This window comes from Parasteatoda tepidariorum, chromosome 3 (genome assembly GCF_043381705.1).
Source record: "Parasteatoda tepidariorum isolate YZ-2023 chromosome 3, CAS_Ptep_4.0, whole genome shotgun sequence".
Taxonomy (NCBI): domain Eukaryota; kingdom Metazoa; phylum Arthropoda; class Arachnida; order Araneae; family Theridiidae; genus Parasteatoda; species Parasteatoda tepidariorum.
The window spans coordinates 29,636,398-29,661,668 of NC_092206.1; the positions used below are offsets into that span (position 1 = coordinate 29,636,398).

Here is a 25,271-nt window from a genome sequence, read left to right on the forward strand (position 1 = left end):
TTTGCAAATCTGATGTAAAAAAAAAAAAGGGAAGTATTTGAAAATTTGTGATTTTAAATTGTATTTTTATTGTTTGCCATCATTATCTTCTATTATGAGGTTTATATTCGACGTAATTTTCTTTCAAATTTTAATTCTTAAAAGCAAACAATGTTGGTTAATTTATTTTAAAACTATTTTATTAACTATTACCAGAAATGATCATCCTTGAAACAATATAAATGGGGTTTTATTTTTAAAAAATAGTCTCTTAATATATGTTCTAAATTATTTTACTTTCATTTGTTAACTACCATAGATTTTTAATCAAATCAGGGATAAGCACCATTGCAAAGGCTGTAAAAAAGTTTTTTTTAACTCTTACATATAGTAAACTTATTTTTTTAAGTGTCTAATGATCATGCTGTTCGTGGTATTAATATAAATACTAGATTTGTACAACATGTTGTAAATTGAGACTCAACAAATCATGTAAAATTTGTGATACTCAAAGATTAATTTAAGAAGGAATTTTTTTTTTTTTGTTATTGTTACTTAAAAAGAAAGAATTCTATTCTAGAACTATTTATTCATGTTAACATTTCCTTAACTGAAAATAATGTTGAAATTTTTGCAGTTAAAATTTTTCCATTCTTTTCTGATTATTCATAATGATTTTTTTTTTAGGTCACCTTCCCAAGTTATGCTGAGCCTTGTGTTTCCTGCCCCATCTTTACCTCCATATCGTACACCGTAAGTGTTTTTGCTAATTACTTATCTTTGATTATAATAAATGAATAAAATTTGCTGATATCCTGTTTTAGTTTTTAAGTCATTTTCCGGACTGTTAACAAAATTAAATTCTAGTTATTTAAATAAATTATCTGCATTGAAAATCTCTGCTCATATACATTGCCCTTGCAATGTTAGCTATATTGGACGCTAGAATTGCTTTTAATTTTACACTTAAAAAATGTGATAAATATGTCAGTTATCAAGAATGCTATCATCTATTGCTGCACATTGTTAGACTTTTAAACATAAATTCAATTTCAACAATGCCAAAATTCTTCTCCCTTCCCCTATCACATCAGCTCGTCTTGATGCCCTGGAATCTTGTTTCATTCCATCTGAATATAGAGTCTTTTGTTAACAACATGAGTTCCTCTGATCTTTTCCATAGGGTTTGGAAATGTCCTATATTGCTCTGATTAGTTACATTACATAAATAATTACAACATATATCAATCACAATTATTGATACACAATTTGTTGTCCAGATATCATTGTAGGGTATTATCATTTATTCAATTTTGTTTTACGATACAAAGGAAGATTTGTGGAAAACCCTTATCATTTAGAGCTGAAGGAAAAAAAAGTACATACAAAAGCTAATTGGAAAATCGTTAGTAAATTTTACATTTTCAAGTTATTCAAATCTTTTTTTTTTTCTTCTTTTTTTCCCCAATAACTTATCAAATAAGATACAGAAAAAAAATTCTTTAAATAATTTTCGAGTCTGCACAGTTTTTAAAGAATTTTCAAATTTTTATCAATATTTTTATTGTTATTTAAAAATTATAGTCTGTTCAACGAGAACTGATAGTGAAAGTAAACAAAGCGGCGTGCTGTTTGGAGCAATACCGTTGTCTGCTTGGCGCCGGATTAATGACAAATAGCGCCTATTAGTCAAAACTCTTATTTCTAAGAGGGTTGTTAGTTTCGAGGTGGTGTATTTTTGCAGATGTTTCATGAGCAATATAGAAAATAAAGTGATGGATTTAAGTCCTCCTAAAAAACGGCAGAAGAAATCTTACGTAAGTAAAGCTGAAAAGGAAATAATATTGAACATTTATAAAACAAAAGTGCATTCAAAACCAGATGTTTCAATCATTGATGTGGCTGATCATGCGGTTTCTGCATCGGGAGTTAGCACAGCTTCTGTTTTCAGAATCATTAAAGAATATAAAAGAGATAGTGTATTAGATTCACCGAAGAGGACTAAATCTCGTAAAATTTTTTTGGATGACATTGACGATTTCGACAAAAATGCTGTAAGAAGAAAAGTTCATGATTTTTTCCGCCGTAACGAAATTCCGACAATAAACAAAGTTCTCAAAGCTGAAGACGATGATTCTAATTTAACAAACTTTAAAAGAGCGATATTTTATTCCCTGTTAGAAAAATTACACTTTAAATATACTTCCTGTAGAAAAATAAAGATAACAGTTTAAAAATACAAATCAATGCAGTTCCTTCAAATATATTTTTAAATCAATCGGTGAAACATAAAACTTTTTTAAATATTATTTAACTTTCAATAGATTTTTAAAAAAAAATTGCAATTATGAAAGTAAAGAGTATTTTTTTTAACATATTCTTTCAATTCTATACGACTTTTACATTCGAACTATGAAAGTTATGTTCTGCATAGATATTTAAGCAAAATATATTAAAACTAATTTAATTTAAACTTAAAAAAAATGCATTAAAACTATTCTCAAAATAAAATTATGTGTTTACTTAAACAATTAGAAACGTATTTTCATGTAAATATTTTAATTTTGCACTTTCTTATGTAATTTTAGGGTATCAAAAACTGAATATCGTTTTCGTTTTTCTATAAAAGCGAAAGCTCTGTCGATTCAAACGAAATCGCCCATTCAGCGAAAAAACCGTTGAAGTGGCAAACGTTGGCGATCAAACAGCAACCCTTATGTTTACTTCCACTATCAGTTCTCGTTGAACAGACTATAGTCCCAAAATTTTGTTGAAATTTTTTTTTTAAATATTATGGGATGCTTTTTTTTGACAGGTTTTATTTATTTATGTTGGATTGAGAAAAAAAACCTCGGTTCTGATTGCAGGGAAATCATTATTGCTCCAAATAGTTCTAAACTCAATCAAATTAATGTTCAAAATTGTAAAATTGTTGTAACAGACTGTCTCAAAACAATTAACAGCCAATCATATGACTTGAGTAAGAAAAAAAAACACGAAACAGAATATGTAATGCATATATCAAAAGCAATATGATATTGCCAATTGATCAGAATGACATACTAAACATTTTGTGAATTTTATCAGAATTTAATTTCTTTAAGATATTAAGGAAAGGGAAATTTTTTTGATTAAATGTTATACTTAGTCGCAAATTCTTTAAAATATTGCAGTTTCAAGACTTTATGTAAAAATCTATCTAACAATGTGTCAAAAAATCTCCTTTTCTATTTTAAATTCTAATTTACTTCGTTTAGAGAAAAACATTTCTTAAATTTTTTTTTTTACCATTTCATTTATTTTTCTTTCTAATGAATAGGGAACCTGAAACAGAAGAGTCAGGAACTTGGACGACATCAGTTGAGGTGAATATTAACAAATCGACTGATAAGTCTGATACTCATTTGGGTAAGTTTATTTATCTTTTTTTTTTCTTTTATCTAAAACTGAATGTTTTTCAATTTGTATTTATACTATTTCAAATTATACTATAAACTTGATTAACTATATATAACTTGAATGATATTGTTCTTTCTTTTTTGTATGGTTATAAATTTATAACATTAACCAAAAATTATTTTAATGATGGTAATTTAATTTAAAGCTGGATTTTAATAATTTTTCCCTCTGATTTTTATTTAGCTCATAGTGTGCCAGTCAATGTACCTAGTCGTTTATCTTGTCAACATGTAGAATCAAGAGACAGTGATTCTGGTAAATATTTTTTTTATTTATATTTTCCTTATGTCTTTAAAATTTTTGGAACATAATATTTGGATTTTAAACTTATCTTAAATATATTTTTTCTGAACTAGAATTGATAATACTTAAGCAGTTTTTTTTGGTTTCTTTCTGTTTATACATAGTTGCAAATTCTATTTCATTTTAATCGTAAACATGAAATATTGCATTCAACTTGAATTCCGTTGTTATTGTAGAGTATCTTCTTTTTCATATTATCTTCTTTAACATAAGAATATTTAACAGAAGATTTTTATGAGTGTGTTGTTTTTTATTTTATAAATCATTATAAATTATTCTTGTGGGACAATATTTATTTGTCTGTTGCCTGTAAAATATTTTAAGTAATAATCAATCAAAATTTTAGAAGGTTGCGAAGGACGGGAGTGCAAATAAAACTATGTTGCTGATGTTAAAAACTTTAAAAAAAGCAAGTGGAATAAAATGTAAAAAAAATTTTCTGCAAAATATTAATCTCAAACTGAATAAATGTGTATTCATTCTAAATATAAGTTGATTCTATGCTGTGAAGTTCATTTGATGATAGATTTTAAAGTCAGTAAAAAGTATATTTTGTGTTAATTTATCATGTATTACAAACCTCATTAGAGGAGGGGTGGATAAATATTAAGGTAAATGTGGGTTCCATATTTCTGGATTACCCTAGTATTGTTTTTATACCCTTTTCGTTTTGTTCGTTTTCTGCTTTTTACTTCTAATAGTTAACAAACATTTCTTTTTCTTTGATTATTTTTTCCCCACCTACTAGACTCTCTACAATCTCATGATGGTCATAGCAGTCTTCCTACCACTCATCTTTCACCTGAAACACCTGTTAGTTGTCTTCCACGTTCCAGCAGTTATAACAGTTTGCAAAGGCGGATATTGAGAAACAAGGCTACCAGCATCGAACTTGGATTGCCCAAATCAGAAGAAATCTCTCCAAATGAAGTAAGTTATCCTCTTTGACAAAGCTTTGAGTTCAATCTTAAGTAATTTAATAACTGGTTCAGCTAAAGCAGAATTAACTCTTAAATACTGTACCAAACTCAGCTCTGCCTTTTTATAAGTAAAAACTTAAGATAGTAATTGTTGATTTTATTCTAAAGTTTAAAATAAAAGAAAACAAGGATTCATACTTTAATTTTAAAAAGCTGTTATTAAAAATCAAGAATAACACTAAAAAGAAAAAAATACACTGTTCATTAAGTATCTCCCACTATTTATTTATTTATTGCTTTTTTAGCATTACATATGTTAGGAAACTTTTTTTTACCTGTAAGAATCACAATCAATAACAAAAAAGGTTCATAACTTTGCTTTTTAAAATCTGGTTTTAACCTCTCAAATATTGTTTGATTAATCTACTAAAAGATACAGTACAGAACCCGTTATCCGGAAATCAGAAAACCAAAAAACCGTAACGAAATTCGATAAATTTTCCCACCAGATTTTAAAAAAAAAAAAAAAAAATTTCCCTCATGAGATTTTAGGATTTTTCTTTCTTTTTTGAAAGATGTTTACCTTACCATCATTTTGGAAATAATCATTAGTGTATTACTTCATCGTTTTTTCTTTTTTTAAGATTATTTCCAAATATTTTTTATTTTTTTTTTAGTTGGGTTTAACAATAAAAAAACGGCTTTTTGTAGCGATTCAGAAAACCGGAAAAATCAGTTATCCGGAATAGCGATGGTCCCGATCGTTCCGGATAATCGGTTCCCTACTGTATTAAAATATAATATTCAACTTAGTAAAATAAAACTAAAAATAACTACAAATAATATTCAAATTGACTAGTATGTTTCTAAATGAAATTTGATTTACGACTATAATATACAAGGATAGAATCTTTCATTTAAAATGAAATGAAATTAATAAATAAATCCTAAGTTTATAAAATGACCAATGCAGAGTGTATTAATCCACTTTTCTACATCACTGCAGCTGCTTATATTGAATCACTAACAGTTAAATGTATTGTAATATTTTTATGTTTAACATGCAATATTTTAGTCAAAACACTTATCTGAATGTTAAATTAAGGTAAAGAGGTAACTGAAAAGGGTTTAAAAATAACCTTTAGGTTTGATTGCTAACACTTATTATAATTAATTCACAATCACTGTATATTTTTTGCTGCATTAAGATCACATATTTAGAAACTATAAAATTGTCAATAAACTTTGAGATTTGACAGTGCAAGTTAATATCTTTCAATATTTTTTATTTTAAGTGTTCAAGGACTACAGTTAACAAGAGAGTTAAGCTTGGATTATCAGTTGTCATTAACTTGAGTGATGAGAGCAAGCCTGATGACAAGTAAGAAATGAATATTTTTAATTTAATAAAATTAGTATTTTCTCCTTTTTCTAGGTCTGGGATAGAAATTTATTTAAGTTCCCTAAATGTGTTTTATTTGTGATTTCTAAAGTAAAGTTAGCTCTCTTGATCCAGAAATATTTAATGATTAAATTTTAGATTTGATTTAAAAATTTTTCCATTCTGTAATTTTTTCCCCTTTTTTGTACTGTTTATGGAAGGTAATTTTATTACATAAACAAATATTATGATCATAACTTTGCCTAATTGCACATAAACCTCGCTTTATTTATTTAGATATAAGTAAATTTGTTAAATTTAAAAATAGTCCTTTTGTATCAGATTCATGCAGTTAAATGTTAAAACTTGTTTTAAAATTTTGTTTTGACATCTTTCAAGTATTATATTAATACGCAAGTGGTAATTAAAAAGGTTTCTATTTTAAATAAAAAAAATTATAAATATTTCTAAATACCATTTCTACATCATCATATACTAAAACCTTATACTTATCTTTTTTTCGCATTGTTTAAATCAGTTTTGTTTTGAGACTTAAAGAGACAAGCTTAATATAACACATTTATTCAGAAAATGTGATTCATACTGCATTAATATTAAATAAAAATGTTTTTTAGAATATTAATGTCTAGTAGTTTGAAGATCTTAGCTATGATTCAAATTTTCATTCAAGGAATATATTTATTATGTCTGTATTAAAGTGCCTTATATCTAGCTCATACTATATTTCCTCTGAAATGTCTCTCCATTGATATGTGGGGATACTCACAAAACTCTTTTGGTTTAATATTGTGATTTTGGTCAAGACTTTTTAATAGAATTTGTTTAAAAAAAACAGAATTTAATAAAATTACTGAAGCTCTAATTAAAAAATAACAACAACAAAAAATTCAAGTGTTAGTCACTCACATGTTTGAGACATTTTAAGCCAAAAATTTTCTAAATCTTAAGAGTTAATAACTAACTAGAGTTGCAATTACGAGGATTAAATGGTACTGACAAAAATAAAATAAATAATCTTCAGCTCCCTTAAATGAATGATTGTTTAATCATTTACTGTCTATAATGTATTAAAGTGATTTTATGCCACAATTGAATGATTTTTAATGCTTTCTTATATTATAATTTATAGACTAAAACTTGTTCTTTGTAGCATTACAAAGCATTTTTGTATAGAATTTAATAATACAGCAGCCTTTAGTAGTTTGTGATTCTCTCATTCCTATTAATCTCTCATTAATTAAATATTTTTTAACTATTTTATTTTTATCATATCTAATATACTAAAAAGTTAGTGTAATTTTTAATTTGGTACTTTTTTGTGCATTAATATATAATAAAATGTAAGGAATTTTCTTTTGATTTTAGACAACTAAATAACTTCATTTTCACTCATATATCATTAATTGAAGGACATTTGATGAGTTTGAAAGATACAGTTATTAGAGCTTATTTGAATCGAAAGAGTTTTTTAAACTTAATGTTTGAAGTAAGTGATATTTTTTTAACTTTTGTCAAATAATCTATCCTACATCTGAGTGTTAATAATGTTATGGATTATTATTAATTTGTTTTGTACCATACACTTGTTAATGCATATATACTTTAAATTGTGTACACTTTTTTTAAATTACCATTTTTGTGCCTTATGTATTATATGGGTTATATATTTTGCTTTATTCATAACTTAAATCTCCTGTTTTTTCAAATATTTTATTTTGTTTAAGAAGTTAATTTTAAGTTTAGTGTGTGTTTAAAAGTTTTGTTAATAAAGTCTCTTGGTGTTTGTCTTATTTATGTAATTAATTATTAGAAATTAAAGTAAATATTTCATTTTTAGGGCTCAAAAAGATTTCAGAAATCCCTCTGTGATTTGTATGCAGCCCCCAGGTTAGTAAACCCAGAATGGTTGACCATTATATCCTCACCCAATCATCGCCATTTGAGTTACACGTTTCTGGCTAAGTTTGCTGATTTACTCAAGTCATATGACAAAAAAGAAACTAACTTGTAAGTTCACAATAGCTCTGAGTATTTAGAAGTCTAAAATGATTTAATATAAATATGTTCACAATATTTTATTTAATTTTAGTTTTGTAAGTACTTTGTTAACTGCTGTCCTCACTCATCATCTTGCTTGGGTACCTTCTGTTATTCCAACAGATTCTAAAATCCAGCCTGTCCAGTCCAGTCATAAACATATTCCTTGCTGGGTAAGTAATTGTTAAATTGTATTTGAAAATATGTAAGAAGTATTTTGTATGAGATTTATTCTAAATGCCAACTAATTTCCGCTCAAATTATTAAAAAAAAAAAAAAAAAAGCATTATTCTATGAAATAAATTTTCCAAATATTGCTGATTTTTATTTTAACCATGCTTTAAACCGAAGGATACATATAGGGGAAGAAGGCTAGCTTCGATAAACATATTGTAAACTGGTCCCCACAAGGCTTGGTGCAGTCCCTGTATATAAACAAAAAAAGCAACATTTAGGGGCACAGGAAAAGTTTTTGAAACAGGTTTTCACTTTTCCTCCCAACTACTACAGGGGAAGGGATAAAAATGTTCTCTCTTTTTTTTTTTTTTTTTTTTTTTGCACTATTTATGAACAGTACTGTACTATTTAGATATTTCTTTGAGAATACATTTAGATCATCCATGTTGATTAAATCTGCCAACATATTTTGATATAGAAAGAAAGAATAAAATATCAATTGGCCAAAGTAATTTTAATTACAATTTTTCATTGTGCATGGTATGTGTAAAACTGAGACTCCAAAAATTGCCTTTAAGCAATCACCTAACTGTTGTATTCAATCTTTATCTAGATAAAAATTGTTTTCATTTCCTTAAATATATATGGTTATTGTTGAAGGGCCTGTCTATTAAAACAATTATATTTTTTTATTAATGTAAATATATTGTAAAAAATATTCTTTAAATGAAAAAATTATTTATTTTAATTCATAACTAGTTTTAATGTAAATATAACATAATAGATATTTATTACTATTGCCAACAATTTGTTAAATATTTTTACCTCTCAGTTGTAGTAGACATTGTTTTAAGATTTTCTAAATATTATGAGTTATTTCTAAGTATTTGACTTTAAATATTAAAACTAATATTGAGGTCTAGATAATTGAAAATTTGAAATTATATGTGTAATAAATATTGCTTAATATTTTAAAATTATTTTGTGGAAGTGATTCTGAGTGGATATTTCTTTTAGGTTGATTTAATTGCAAAGTCTAGGCCTTATAATCCTCTTTGGATGCAGTTAAGGTAAATATACGCTTTTTTCTACCATTTGTGTATGAGAGTGTTCTAAAATAAGTTTTATTTGTAAAACGTGCATATATTTTTAAATTTTTTCTGTTTAATAATAAATCCAAAAACTTTTTGAAATGAAGTTTTTTATGTTTTTTAAAACTTCTATAATTGCAATTTGTTTAAATTGCCCCCTCCCCTATATTTTTTTGAGACTATAAATGTTCATTTGCCATAGTTATTCTATCTTTCTGCAAAACTTACATGGATTGCACTTTTATTTTGTGTTCTATCTTTCTGCAAAACATACATGGATTGCACTTTTATTTTGTCAAAAATAATCTTGAAGCTTGAGTGTTTTAAAAGAATGTGTGAATGCTTAGCTACATTTTTACTTTATTCAGTTTTAAAAAATATTAGAAAGAAGCCAAATAGAAAATATTAAATCCTTTTTCATCAAGTCAATGATTCCTAGCATTTTCAGAACACAATTTTTTTTTTTAAACTTAGTTAATTAGATTAATAAGTTTCATTTTTTTCTTTTGTACTGATCTAATATTAATGAATAAACTGCCTTTACAGTGCCTTTAATTGCTTTTTTTTTCTAGTGATCTCTATGGTGGGTTAGGCATTCCTCCCAAGCTGACGAAAACCATTGTGAAAGGTCAAAAAAAGGAAGTCATTCTTAGGTTTCTTAGAATTCTTAGTTACTTCATCAGGTGTAGTGATATATGTCAGCAAGAATATGACAAATCAGATGATTTGACAGAAGATAGAGAAACTCTTGGTGCTAAGTGAGTAGTTCTGTAATTATTTTAATATCCATTTATAATTTAACTCTGTTAAATATTATGCAACATGTAAACTGCTTAACAAGTAGTGAACTAATTAATGTGATTATTTTTAATTTAGCCTAACTAGTATTTAATATTTTACAGTATAAAGTCACATATCCGGACCCCTGTTTACGAAAGGGTCTCTTTTTCCATACATTTTTGTAACACTCAAATTAAACAAAACTTCCCTTTTCAAAAAAAACTTTTTTTTTTGACCTATTAAAAAAAGTATGCAGGAATGAGAATCCTCTGCTTTTCCACTTCTTTATGGGTTTTAGCTGATTTCCGATTTAAATCTGATTCCCACTAAAATACGGAAAAAAAAAAGAATTTCACTACTGTGTGAAAAAATTCTTGCATAATACTATTATTACTGTGAAGAATGATGCTCTCAATTTCAGAGTACGCAAAAAGTTTATATTTTGAAAAAAATTTTGGATTTGAGATTAAATTTACACGATTTAAGCGGGTTATAAAGTGATAGTTTCAAAGCTCATTTCGGAATTTGCTTAATTATATTATAGTAAAAATGAAATCAAATTTTTTTTAAACTTTGTGGAAATCCAAAACTGGTGAAAATGCAATCGACACTGGACAATAAAATCGACACAAGTCGAATGTGTCAAAAAGTAATTCTCCAGATGCACAATTCAAAATTTCCCGTGCATAAGAATGTAGCATCAAAAAGCTAAAAAAATCCACATCAATAACTGACAAAAATGCTATCGTAAATCCACATGGAATTGCGGGTGATGCGGTTCCAAGTTTGCCGAACAAAATAAAATTGTTTTAAAACATTGAGATTTTGAAAGCCAAGTGAAAATCGGTTCTAATAACTACTGAAAAAACAATTGACAAAACCACGCGCATCCACTCTGGAATAATCGCTAATTGAGTGGATTGGGAAATTATAATTAACTGAAATGCATGATTCGAAATTCGCGGTATGTTATAATGGCATATTAAAATATTGAGATTTTAAAAACCATGTGGAAATCTGTAACAAAAGCTTCAAAAATAGCATTGTTAATTGAAATTGATGTTAATAATTATCGTCCATTTGTCATTTTTTATTGAATAAAGAAGTTTTGATGTTTGTTTATCTATTATGACTATTATGACCTATTATTTGGAAAAATCTATTTTCCGGATTTGCCGAAATCCTGACGATTCTGGATATGAGATGTTCCATTGGATTAAAATTTTACTGTAAACTATTTAAATAAATTTAACAGGGTTCCCACAGATTTTAAGAAATGCTTATTTTCTTTTTTTAAACTAAATTTGTAGGACTGAAAATTAGCTAGGAATGGAGAACAAGGTAGACATCTTAAAATTTGGACTGGGTTTGGACATTGAAATTTTTTCATAGCATAACTTTTTGTATAGCTTTTTTTTTTAATTTAAAAAAAAGTAGACTTAAGTATTGATTTTTTTTAACTTAGTTTAATTAAACTGTAAAATCATTTCAATTCCTGTAAATTTCTTGCATTAAAGTTGGAAGTAATGTTTTCATTATATTTTGTTATAATGTCCTTATAAATTTTTATTTTTGTTTGAAAGGTAGAGTCGGAGCCTTGTTTAAAGTATCTAAGTATTTATTTTAAACTAAAATTGTTAAAAAAAAACTAATTACAGTAAAACTATTTAACATTTAAAAAAGTCAAAAGAATGCGGACATGTTATTATACAATTTCTAATAATTTTTAAAGTTGCACAATATTTGCGAAGTAAATTAAGTTTGTAAGTTAAAGTGTATTTTTGTATTGGATTGTAGATAATAATTTTTAGATGGAATATGGTGTTCTGGAAATAATTTAGTTGAGGAGTTGTGTTAAAGAAATTGTAAAAGAGAAAGTGAATTAGATTGAAAACAACGCAATAATATGTTAGAACAGTTTTAAACTAGCTATACAGATTTCACAGTTCCTTAAATACTTTATTTCATTTTAAATATATTTTTTTTTTTTTTTTTGTACAGGTGTTTGGAAGAGTTGGAACGTTCTCCTATTAATGTAGTGAAAAGGACTAATGAAAGCAACTCCAACACACCTGTTGATCTTCATAGTTTCCAATCTCATACCTGCAAGAAGTGTCTTCCGCAAAATTCTTGTATACCTCATTCTACTGCCGCATTTTATGATCCCCTAGTTGAATGTGCCTCTAATTCCTCGAAGGACACATGTGAATTAACAATCACACCGACCGAAGAACGGACTTCAGAACATTCATTAGATTGTTCTAGTATTAGGCCCGAAGCCACCCTTTTAGTTCCTACCAATTCTGAAACATTTCACACAAACTCAAAACGTTCTGAATTCGACAGCCTTGGTTACATGAGCTTGGAAGAGAAAGTGGAGAGTTTAGCAACGTGTTCCAAAAGACTAGCACTTCAAGAACAGCACCCAAACTGTTGCCAAGATAGTGTTGGCAGTACTCTGGGTGCTGTCTTGTCTAGTATTAGAGAAGGGAAGGAGAACAATCCTTTAGTAAATGTAACGTGCGTTGATGGAGCTGTGAAAAACTGTTTGACAAAGGCTTCTGCAGATCTGTGTCAGTCTTCAACCAAAGCCAGGTCTTGTTGCTGTTGTAAAGACTGTCCATGCTATGGTAATCAAAATGAATGCGAACAGACTCAGTGTTTTATTCTGGGAGATTCTTCAAAAGTTCGAGAGTGTGAATCTATTGAAGAAGGTTATCACAGCATGGAAGAGCCACACAGTCCTAGCAGAGAACCTGCACATTTGTCAGAAATGCTGAGAAGGTTAGATAATTGGCGTCCCGAAGGTTGTCAAGAAAAACCAATGCCTGGGTAAGTAAACAAATAATATCTTTCCAGACTAAGGTTAACAGAATTTTATATTTTGTTTTATGTTTTACTATAATTTTGTTAATTTAGTGTTATACTTTTGCTAAGCTAATTGTTCCTACTAAACCTTAAATTTGGTTTTATACAAATTCACTCATTACTGTGGTTGTGTAAGTAATTTTTAAGTCAAAAGCTTGAATTGATGAATTCTTTACTATTGTTAAGGTGAGCAAGTTTTTGATATGTGCCATTATGTGATGGTTTTTAACCATGAATAAAACCGTTGTCATCAAAACCATAAAAAATAACACTTAAGAATTGGTTGTGTAAATATTATTCATAGTTTAAACAATGCATTGCAAGTAGTTTAAGGTTAAATACTAACCTTTTGGGCAAACCACGACAACTTAGTGGTTAAGGCACTGAACTGTCATTACAAAGAACTGGGGTACGACCCCTAGTGGGGGCTTGAAAACCACCCAGCTTCAGATCAGTGACAATCATGCCGTTGGTCACGAAATTGTGGAGCCTTAACCTCTTTGACCCTCCTGACTCGGCTCTCTACGAATTCTTACAGAAATGCTTTTTACTAACCTTTTGGGCAATTTCATGATGCAAAAGACAACATAACAAAAATAAATAAACGTTTAATATCATCCCTCCATTAACAAATTTCTTAGTTTTTTGTTAACTATTTTAGATATAAAGTTAAAAATTGAAGTTTATAAGTATTTTTAATGATAAAAAAAAGTTTTTCTCCTATTATTTTCTATTAAAGTTTATGCTTTTTTGTTATTTTTTCCTCCATAAAATTCTAATTTTAAAATAATAGATAGATTTATTACAATTGAAGGACTTAAATTTTTTTTTTTTTGGTAAATTTTAATTATATTAATGAAAAAAAGCGTTTCCTTTTTAGTAATGTAAAAGCAGAAATAATCCTTGCAGTACATTAAAATTTCCTGAGTCTTATTTGAAAATTCCTTGAAGATAAAATCTCTCAAAGTTAATTAATATAGAAAAATTAAAAGTGGAAAATATTTCTTCTGTTGCTGAAAACTATAATTTTTTCTTTAATAAATTCATGTGACTTCTAACATATAATTAAATAGCAATTATGTATCAATTTGCATGAATTTTTTTATATTATTATCTATTTATGTATTGATTTGATGTTTCGAATAAAGTAATATAAAAGTATATCATACCAGCTATAGCCTGTTATGACCAAGGAGTCCTGGGAGTTAATTATACTGAGTATTGTGATGGTGAAAATGTGGTCAAAATTGTGCATCAGCTGCATGTACTTCCCAGGCAAGTTGATACCCTACAATCTGAAGCTAGGCTAACTTCTCGCAGGCGTCAAGGATCGAGCCTCTGCCCGCTATAATGCAGCTCCGTGCTTTAGTCATTGTGCTGTTACAGTACTAATGTTTAAAATATTTTATTAAAAAAAATGTTAGTTTGATTAAGTTACGTTTTACACATTTTTAGTCTCTTTTTAATGCTTGTCTTGTCAAATTCAATTATGTCATTATTCAACAAATTTGAAATTTTTTCCAGGTTGAAACACTTGGGGGAGATTGTCGATTCATCACCATACAAGAGCTTTGGATGGTCTCTGATGGCAGGAGTGTCTGATCATTACTTAGCAGACTTTTGTCTGCAAGGCCTGAATGGGCAATTGAAGGAAGAAGAAGTCAAAGAAGATCTAAGACGATTCAGCCATGTAAATAATTAAGCTTTTTTACATTTTACAAAATTGGTCCTTTCTTATGTATTGCTCCGAAAATTTGAATAAACAAATTGTAAAAATTTTAAATACAACATATCTTATTTTTAATAGAATGCTCGACCTCTACTGTTATTGTATATAAATTTTGCATTTAAAACTATTAGTAGTTTGAAATTTATACGGTAGGTAGAGCACCGATTATCCAAACTAATTGGTACCAAAGCCAATCTGGATAATGAAAAATCCATGTAATTGAACAACTTTAAAATATAACTTTGATAGTGTTGTTAAGTAACTTCTCTTCACACTTTTTACAGGCTTGTTATTGGGAATTATAGTAGTGCCTGTTATAGCATACTAAAAATGGCATCTTTAAAAGAATTTAAGTTTTTAAAAAATTTTTTTTTTACAAAATTGACTGACAAAAATATTTTAAGACTGAGAGGCAACATTTCAAAACAAGGTTTTACTTTCTCTTTTTAATTTTTCGAAAAAGAAGAAATCTGTTCTTTTACTAGAAACTACTTGTCAGTTGCCCCCCACATTGATGTGAAAGAATGAATGAGAGGTTCCTTTCAAGGTCACCAATGGACAAATGATACCATTATTCTCTTTTTTAAGATATCCTGAAAATATAGAAATATTTTCGTAAAAAAGGATTATTTTGGAGAAGGTGGGGAAAAACACTTGGTCCTTGAACGATTCTGATAATTAGACAATCTGGTAAATCGGCGTGTGGATAATTGGCGCTCTGCTGTATAGCTAAAAAAAAATAACATTTTAGAATGTATTGAAATATTAGAGTGATATGTAATGTTTTTATTCTTTTTAGGTTGATATTTTTGGGGAGCCAGTTTCTGAATCTGTGTGTATAATTGCTGATACAGATAAATGGTAAATAACTGAGAACTTATTTTACTGTTAATAGTAAAAAAATATCATGTATATCAATTCTAATATCAATTCCATATTGGGAATTTATTACTTTTAAAGTTAACTGGTTTTCTTACTATTTCATTCAGGAAAGTAAACCTATTGTCAAGTAACGCTGCTATGGGAGGAGGTAAATTAGAGTATAATGAATCAACAGTTATTATGTCATCGCTTGTGAGTGAGATATGTGATGCTATCTTGAACATGTGTGAGCTTAAGATACCAGCTGAATCGGTATGTATTTCTATTACTTAAATTCTGTATATTATGACAATCAGTTTTGTAAAAAGTGTAGCGTTTCTACCACTACAAAATTACAACTGTAATTCACCAGTATATACGACATGTTAACTCGATTCTATGTCGGGGTACCTTTTCATAGATGAAGATTGACATGATCGATAACTACACTCCCCACATTGGTGACTCGGACGTGATGTGAACACGCCTACCTTGGCAGTAACGCCTACTTCGATATGAACACGCCTATCTTGACAGTAACGCCTACTTCGACGGATGGTCCACATTGAACAGTTGACTTGTTACTTGTGACTGCGCCATTATGCACCTCCTCGCACTGTTGCTACTCAGTCTCGTCTCGATCATGCCCAACGTCGGCTTGCATACACTCGACTGCTAATGGCAACACAGAAACGGCTGCGACCGTGAAGTTAATACGCCTCTCACATTCAGCACTCAGAAAGTACGGTGATCTTAGTACAGCTCTCCTGGCTGCTCACAAAACAGCAATAAATCAACTAGTTGTATCCGTGCATCGAATTCTATCACAGCTATAATTCTGGTGGTGGGAGTACTGTAGCATTTCTACCACTACAAAATTACAACTGCAATTCACCAGTATATACGACATTTTAACTCGATTCTATGTTGGGGTACCTTTTCATAGATGAAGGTTGACATGGTCGATAACAACACACCCCACAAAAGGCTTTTATTTCATAATATGTTACTTAAATATGATATTCGTGAAGCGTTTTTTTTTTTTTTTAAATCCTGATTTTAATAAGAATTTGTTACAGAACAACAAATCATCTTAGCAATTTATAATGATTAATCTTTAAAATTTTTGATTCATAATTATATTCTTTAATTAAATCTTTGAATTTTAAATTAGGTTTTTTTTTTTTTTTAATTGTGCAAACTATTCCTTCCTGGGTTAACATTGTTGCTATGTAAGTAAATAAACTGCTATTTATAGAAATAATGGTTATATTTTGAACACAATGTATGGTTCTTATAATTTAGGTTAAATTCCTTAGCTTTTAATTACGCCTCTTGAAGAAAAAAAAAGGAAATTAAAAGAATTATGTGAACTAAATGGTTTTTACAAATTCAAATTCATTCTACCTATAACAGATGTTAAATTTACATACAGTTACAAGGAAGGGGTACAATACTATTTACTCATGAATGTAATCTAACTATAAATTTTATTGGAATCCTCAATACCTGAAATAAACACAAAATTTTTTTTTTGTAAATTTATGGAAAAACATTCTAAGTTTTGTTAAATTTAAGAATCACATTCCATTTCAAAAGTTATAACTTATCTGTGAGTATTAGCCCTGTTTACAATTCCTTGGTAATTAAAACTGACACAAAATAGTTTCTTTTCTTAGTTCAATAGTTTGATGCTTTTGGTCATAAATTAAAGGTGTAATAGAGTTTTAAGATCATTCTTAATTTTTTTATTTATGCGTAAAAATGATATAAAATGAAACCAATTAATGTTTTACTTTCTTGTGTTGGAAGATTCCTGCAGAGAAGAAAATAATTGTACTCGATAATCCTACTTTGCGTTAGGTATTTAGGTTCACGAGAGATTTTATGAAAATAAATGTCCTATTTGATAGAAAAGATTAAATATTAAAAATAAGTACCGTGATCTGTAATTTTATGGGTTTATAATGAACTGATCGTAAGACACAGTTCCCAGAAAATCATTGAAGTCGAGCAACATTGGCAGTGGTCAGTGAGCGAATGGGTGACCACTTAGAAGGGATCGTGGGTGCGATCTTTGCGATTCGACTTAATTTTAACATGCACCAGTCACCAACTACACGGGGAGTCTTCGGCCGGTGGAGTTCGAACTCTCGAACATGGGCCCAGCGCCCTACAGACCATGCTATCCTGACCTTTTTTTCCCCCTTTAGTTTTTCCATTAAACATAGTATGTAGCACTGTTCTTTTTTTTTTTAAATTTTATTTTTTATTTGGAGTGTGTGTAAGTACTCTTTTCAATTTAAGTTGGGTGTAGAAAATCCACCTCCAATTCTTCTGCCTATTGCTTATTCACTCCAATTTAGTGCCTGCAGATGTTTAATTTTAGCTCATTGATTAAATAATGTAATACATTATACCTGAATGTATATGTTTTTCAGTAGAGTGCATTTATATGTATTGCATTACTAACAATAAAAAATGTATGACTGTTTTCAAATCTTCATTGGTTATGTGATTATATTTTCCATAATTCTATATTTTAGTGTATCATCTATCTTGAAGATCGCTTGCAAGAACTTTACACTCGAAGTCAAACACTAGCTGATTTCATCAGAAACAGCAAGGTGTTACTGCCACAGTCCAAAGTTGCGAGTGCTTTAAATGTTGATATTAGTGACATGCCTCTCTTATTGTCCATTGCAACCACTCATTCACCTAATTTATCTGTATATAGTCGATAATTTGTCCATTTTTAATTTCAATCCTATTTTTTGGATTTTTATTTATTTTGTAACAGATTGTGGTATATAAAGTGCTAAGGGCTAGTGTATTTTATTTATATTCTCATGTTTAATAAGGGATGTAATATTGGAAAATGTAAACCCAAATTTCAACTTCCTTTTTTTTAAAAATATTTTAAATTCATGCTTAACAGGCACGCCTATATTTAAGGATATCTGGCCACTATGCTTAAAAGCACTCATATTCTGAGATAACAATGCAAAGCACTCTAGTAGTAGATTGAAATGACTAAGAATTTAATTTGTAATAAATAACAAGTCGATTTTAAATAATTTTCTAATAATTGATGAAAACAAGTACTTTTTTTGGTTTCATATCATATTTTATAGTGTCAGCCACTGGTGACAAATGCGGCACTCAACAGTTGTAGCCCCATTAACTTTAAAATATTGCCATATTCTTTCCACGCACTTCTCTTACAGTTATTGCTTTGTAATTTTTTTTATACTTAACACGTGATATAATTTTTAAATTTGTGCCAGATTTAATAAAATTTTTTTAGTATTAAAATTTTGCGTAAGGAATGAAAGAGGACAAAAATAATATTGATTTCAAATAACAATAGTTATTAGTTGTATTCTTCCGGAAAGGTATACATGAGATGAATTAACTTGCATACTTGAAAATACATCCTTAGCACTTTATTGCTGCTTATTTTGGTATGATTCCTGCTCATGTCCATTTGTGAATATTTTCATTACATTCCACTATTTCTTTATAAATAAATACTATGCAAATTTAAGTGCTTTCTCTATTGTGAGCTCAGAAAGTGCTTAAATATATTGAATTTTGTGCAATTGTCTTTTGATGTAATTGCATTGTATGTGTATGTTATGTTTTTTACTGAAATGGGATTTTTCTAAGATTAAAGTATTTTTGGATACTCTACATAAACATATGAACTATCAGAGGTGATTGTATTTTAGCTTTGCTTGAATACTTAGAACATAAAAATATTCAAGTTTTAAAAAAATTGAAAAAGTTTTTTTTTTTTTGAATAGTTATAATACTGAGTAAAAATCAATTTAAAAGATTAATTTAAAAAAAATTGTTTGCATTAAATTAATTCAAAATTCTCATTTACATTTTTTTTTCTTCTTATTTTTTAAAGAAAGATATGTAATTTTAAAATTTTTGGAACAAGTTTCAGGAATTTGTGTTTCATGAGTGAACTAATTGAGAACTGAGTGTTTGATCAATCTGAGTAACACTTTAGGAATTTGAGTAGATTAGCTTTAAAGTTTATGCATTGATAATATGAAATAAATATAATACATTCCCGTGCAAGATTATACATCCGGTCGACAAATTTTACAAATCCATAATGCTCATTTAAATTGTTCTCCTAATAGTGTTCACTCTTTTGGTGTTTTATGTACCTGCCAAAAGAGTAGTTAATAAGGGTACTTCTTGACTGTTTTTTGACAAATGCACTTGGGACCTTTTTTCACTCCAAAAAACACTTACAGATATTCCATACACTGTGATTTCAGAAATTTTGCAACTTTCCATAGTTGATCAGTGTTGTATAGTTATATAATATAAAATAAAACCTTTCCCTTAAAAATGAAATTTTTTTCTTCGAAAATTTGACTTAAAATCTTTTTTATGCTCTTTAAATGTTTGATATTTTGTTAAAATTTATCCAGTATTTCTTTTTTTTTTTTTTTTTTAAACCTTTATAACTTAGGTATTTGGCCAGTATTAAAAGTAATTTTATACACTACTTCAAAAAATTTTCTGCGAAAGCAATATTTTAAAATAAGTTTTCACTAAATATTCTTTTACAATATGTTTTGTATAATATTGTCTCAAAAATACTTGTTTATAACTAAACATTGTTATGAGGTGAAGATTAATTATATCTCATTGGTTTCCAAAAAGCTCATTGCACTTACCTCTGTATTGTTCTTGTTTTAGTTATTTATTTGTGGTGAACTTTAAAAATAAATTGTTTTTCACTATGGTTGTATGTATTTGTTTTTATAAAATAGTAAAAACTAGTTAGAGCATATCCTGCTGTTTTGTTGTGTTTCTTTTTTATTGAGTTCTACTTCAACTGTTCATTGTAAAAATAAAGAATTGCATAACATTTCACTTTTCTTTAATTTGCTCAGATTAGACCAAAATGTGAAATTTTGCAATTTTAATACAATGAAACATACCTTTTATTTTTAAAAAATGAAACATTTTTTCCCTTTTTATTATTTGATTGCTAATAAATATAGATTATGACACTATGTTCATAACATTAGGACTAAATAGTTTGTTCTCATGAAATTATTTTTATACTATTTGGTGGTTTCTACCCAAACATTAATAAAATTTAGACTAAGAGTTTAGTTTATTAAAATAAATCTGCAGAATACAGTAATGTGTGTGTAAATAATAATAAAGAAATTGTAAGTTTACTTTTATAATAAAATGGAAGGATTCTTTTCATTATTTTGTTTCATAAAGAGTTTATTAATTGTTCTATAAGAGGCATAATAGATATTAAGTCTGTTTCAAAATTTATTTCTACCATCAACTATGAATATTAAAAAGAAATATTTTTGAAAAATGTTCGTTTTTTTAAAAAAAAATATATTTTCCTTCTGTGAATAAAAAATCTCTTTAAATGTAATAAAATTAAATGTGTCAAAATATCATAAATATACTAACATTTATTTATAAATAATTATTCACATAGTAAGGAGTGATCTGTGCCTTATTTAATAGCTAGTTGTAGAAATTAGTACTGGCATATCATTGAATCATAGTATAGGATTATTTTAAAATTAATCACACAAAATTACTTAAGGAGCATATTATTTATACCTAAATAAAGATTGCAATAACTAACAAGAAAGAAAATCTTTAAGATTTCTAAGTACTTCTGTAATATGGTTATTAAAATGTTTACTTGAAAAAAAAAATCTATTTATACAGAAAAATGCCTTAAATATAATTTTACCCGAGAAATTTTTTTTTTTTTAAAGGAGCTGATTTTTTATATGCAATTACTTTATGAGCAAATAATTAAATACACTATTCTTAATTTATGATTAAATATGTGTTAAACTGTGAATGTTCCATAAAGCTAATTCCATTTTTTTAAACAACCATATTTTTAAAAAAAATATTTATTTTCTGAGAATTTGAGTTTACTTAGTCTTATAAAGCTCTTATCTTTGTGCATTAAAAGATGTAAATTAAAATAATTACATAATAACATTGCTTTATTAGGAAAAATCTCACATTTAAAGATTCAAATAATATTTTTACATAAAAAAAACAATGCCAAATTCAAAGCGTTCTGAGATATTAATTAGTAATTTGCATTTCCTTATATATATTACATAATTAAGTTAGTATTCGGAACAAAAAAATGAATTAATGATATGCCGCTCTATTAATATATGTGTTACAAAATTATATTAAATATGGTTCTTAGAAGAAAATTTAGAACATCATTCTAAAAATGGAATGTTAATTTTAAAGCACCATTTTTGTAATGAAATATGAAGTTTAATTAAGTTGATACTTTTCATCAGTTTTGCTTTTTTATTAAATTTTAAACCTTGAATTTAAGTTAAGTATGTATTTGTTATAAATAGATATTATCCAGTCCTTAAGTTCGTATTTTTATAAAGCTTATATTACAGTTGTATCATAAATTATGAAGTTCAGAAATTGTTAATAATTAGCATCTGAAAATACAGTGTTGATATTTTCATATGACATTTGTATAATTTTCATTGTTTCATAATAATTTGAATCTGTACATAAGATATTTTAAAACATATTCGTGAAAAATTTATGCACTGAATTATTTTTGATGTTTTTTTTTTCTTTTGCCACCTGCTTTTGAGAGAACTTCTTTTCTGTGATTAATTTATTGTATTGATATCCCAAAATGTTTGTTAATTTATTGACTTAAGGTTGTAATAAATAAATAAATGTTTACTATTTATTTAACTGTAGACTCTCATAATTTATCCTTTTGTCTATTCTTCTAAACTACTACTACTCTCTTTTGACACTGTGTAATCTACTCTTGAAACTTGTCTTTTATGCTTCTTATAACTCTCTGTAAATTGTCCAAATAAACTTTTTATATCAAAAATTTTGTCCTGAATAATTTATTGATTGCATTATTGTATTACATAAATTCTAATTATAAACATTTGTAAAATGTTATATTACATATTTTACAACACTGGGTCGCAGTAAAAAATTTACATTCAATTTTACATTGTCTTACTCTTAAATGAATTATCTTTATTTTTTTTTTTTATTTTATTTTTTTTTTTAAATTTAATTTAGTGTTTGTATAAAAAATATATTTTATGTTAAGAAATTATGAAAAATCCATTATTAATTATTCATAAAACGTTAAAAATTTGATTTTGAAAAGGGCGGCTTAATACAAATTTCTTCATATCTTTCTAATAGTTAATAATTCATCGATATTTCAGGAGCAGTGAAAGTCTGACTTTATTACTGGTGTATAAGTGGACCTTCCTAAATTGCGTAAAATTGCCGGGTTTTATAATTCGACTTACCCGAATATATATACTGATATATCTCTCAATTCTGATCACCCCATCCATTTTGGCCTATCTTGGGCCACCAAAATTAGTCTCCTAGGCTTTTTTCTCTTAATAAGTAGATATATACTTATTAATTTATATAATTGCTCGTAGCTTTGCATATTAATTCATCATGACTCAAACTCTAAAAGGAGTTTAAAGGATTTTTGGAATGTCAGAAAATAATACTGATAAAAATGTGAGCGCTGCTGTTTGTGCGTAAAACCGACTTGTTAAGGGCGTGTTGCTTCTCAGAATCCCCCCTGGAAAAGTAAGAGATCCATATCCCCATATCAGTCACTGAGAGCCGCGATGGCTCATGCGATTGAACGTTCGCCTTCCAATGAGGTGAACCGGGTTCGAAGCCCAGTCGATACGAATTCCGCATCCGGCTTGCACCTACAACAGTGCTGACTGATTATGGGTTAGAGTCTCCTTGCCGTCAGGCCAACCGTGGGAGGTTCTCGTGGAATTTAGGAAAATTTTAAAATTCTATTTTTCCACATTATAGTTTATCTATCTAGAGTGTATGTGTGCAATATTAGGAGGGGCAGTTAGCACGTTTTTTTTTGCGATTCGGGATTAATTTTTGAAGTTATACTTCTTATGCGACTTCTAACAAGGTTGCGTTAAACGTTTAACGCTACGTTTTTATTGGCCGGGAATTCACGTGGTAGGATCCATTTTTCCCTCATTCATTTCCATATTGTTTTGGTTCTCACTAGCATAAAAATAATAAAAGTCATAAAAGTATTGTTTTTCTATAAATATTTTTTTAGTTTGTTTTGATACACATATAATTTAATAGGGTAGTATTTTTTATTTTCAAATTTAGTGGATAACAATTGTAAAAAATGAGTGAAAACAATCCCACGGACAATGCGACGGATTTAAGGTTATGTCAAGGTACGTCTCTTGTGAATATCAATTGATTGTTAGGTTTTCTCTTCTGAAATTACATTATGACGCATTCACATACATTATTAATACAAATACATTTTCCAGGGCGAGACGATGAGGCAACCACAAGCACTTCCACTGGTTCAAGAGGTCCACGAGGGAAAAATGCACAATATTACCGTGATTACAGAGCACGGAAGCGAGCGGAGCAGGAAAAAGAGTCGTTGAATAGAACTAGTGATCCTTCTACGACTGCTGATTCTTCTACAATTAACGTCGCAGGTTGCGAAGTTTAACTTTTTCCGCGCAGAGGGACTCCACGCACTATTTTTTTTAACTGGTTTGATATTAAATTACAGGTGTAAAGTGTGCCAAAAAAAATTGAATAACTTGAGATTTAATGATCGGAATTTAATGGAGGTGTCCTCGAATAAGCTAATTAATTTGCGCAGATGACATTTCAAGTTGCGAATCAAGTATCTGCTTACCTATTTTTAAACGGATTTGGATTCCTTACCCTCTAAATATAGGGGATATCTGGTAAGTATAGTCTCTATAGTTTGGTTAGGAAAGTTTGGTCGCCAATAGCCCATCGTGCAGCTCTAGTGCGACGTAAATTAACTAGGAAAGTTCGGACTTTACTTTTTGTTATATCTCGAGAATTTTATTAGCGAATTGAAAAATTTTAGCATACAATTATAAAATTCGTTTATCTAAAGCAATTCCGAGTAAAATTAAATCTTTTTATAATTATTCATTAATTTTTATTATTTTATTCACTAAAATAACAATCGACTTTTTAATATATGACTTAAATAAAATTAAATTTTTCAAAATGATGAAAAACTTGTATACCTTGCAAGGCAAAATTTTTCCGACTATTTTTTAATAATGTTCAAAAAATTTTTTTTCTATGAAATAAATTTTCAGATAAGGGAATTTTTAAATTGTGTGCAAAATGTTTTCAATTGGCCTTAAAAGTGCTCGAGATATGGCGAAATACGCAAGAAGTAAAACTAACATTAATTTCTTGAAAACTTTGGAACTCTCTCTTAACCAAATTATTGGGAGCATATTTCTTATAATGTGGCTACCGTCTATGTTTCGGGGACCAGAAATCCAAATCCGTTGAAAAAAGCTACTTTCATTCAGAGATAATACGCTTTTGTATCTCATTGCGCTACTTAAAATATAGTTGACACTATATTATCATATTTAAGATCACCTCCTACGGCCATTAAGATTGGGTTCTAGATCTTGGAGATCCGATTATTAGATAGAAAGTTAGTCAGGATGGTACGCTTTTTTATTTCTTTATTTTTTACCACTGTTCGACAAATTCTTCGAAAACCACCGTATTGTGTCCGAAAACGTGACTTTTGAAAT

The 25,271-nt window shown here is 28.2% G+C and overlaps 1 protein-coding gene across 3 annotated transcripts in view; it reads left to right on the forward strand.

The window, feature by feature from the left end:
- Positions 1 to 20,547, forward strand: part of LOC107456072 (folliculin-interacting protein 2) — an 82,288-nt gene extending 61,741 nt beyond the window's left edge. For all 3 annotated transcript variants that reach the window (XM_071178442.1, XM_043051026.2, XM_016073837.4), the window contains exons 4-18: positions 667 to 732; positions 3,299 to 3,387; positions 3,622 to 3,693; positions 4,490 to 4,671; positions 5,957 to 6,042; positions 7,429 to 7,549; positions 7,901 to 8,070; positions 8,153 to 8,273; positions 9,295 to 9,347; positions 9,941 to 10,126; positions 12,150 to 12,980; positions 14,541 to 14,706; positions 15,545 to 15,606; positions 15,735 to 15,879; positions 18,153 to 20,547. In XM_071178442.1, coding sequence (XP_071034543.1) covers positions 667 to 732; positions 3,299 to 3,387; positions 3,622 to 3,693; positions 4,490 to 4,671; positions 5,957 to 6,042; positions 7,429 to 7,549; positions 7,901 to 8,070; positions 8,153 to 8,273; positions 9,295 to 9,347; positions 9,941 to 10,126; positions 12,150 to 12,980; positions 14,541 to 14,706; positions 15,545 to 15,606; positions 15,735 to 15,879; positions 18,153 to 18,350 — 2,548 coding nt within the window. In that variant the 3' untranslated portion in view covers positions 18,351 to 20,547. The remainder of the gene's footprint in view (positions 1 to 666; positions 733 to 3,298; positions 3,388 to 3,621; positions 3,694 to 4,489; positions 4,672 to 5,956; positions 6,043 to 7,428; positions 7,550 to 7,900; positions 8,071 to 8,152; positions 8,274 to 9,294; positions 9,348 to 9,940; positions 10,127 to 12,149; positions 12,981 to 14,540; positions 14,707 to 15,544; positions 15,607 to 15,734; positions 15,880 to 18,152) is intronic.
- Positions 20,548 to 25,271: the final 4,724 nt, after the last annotated feature.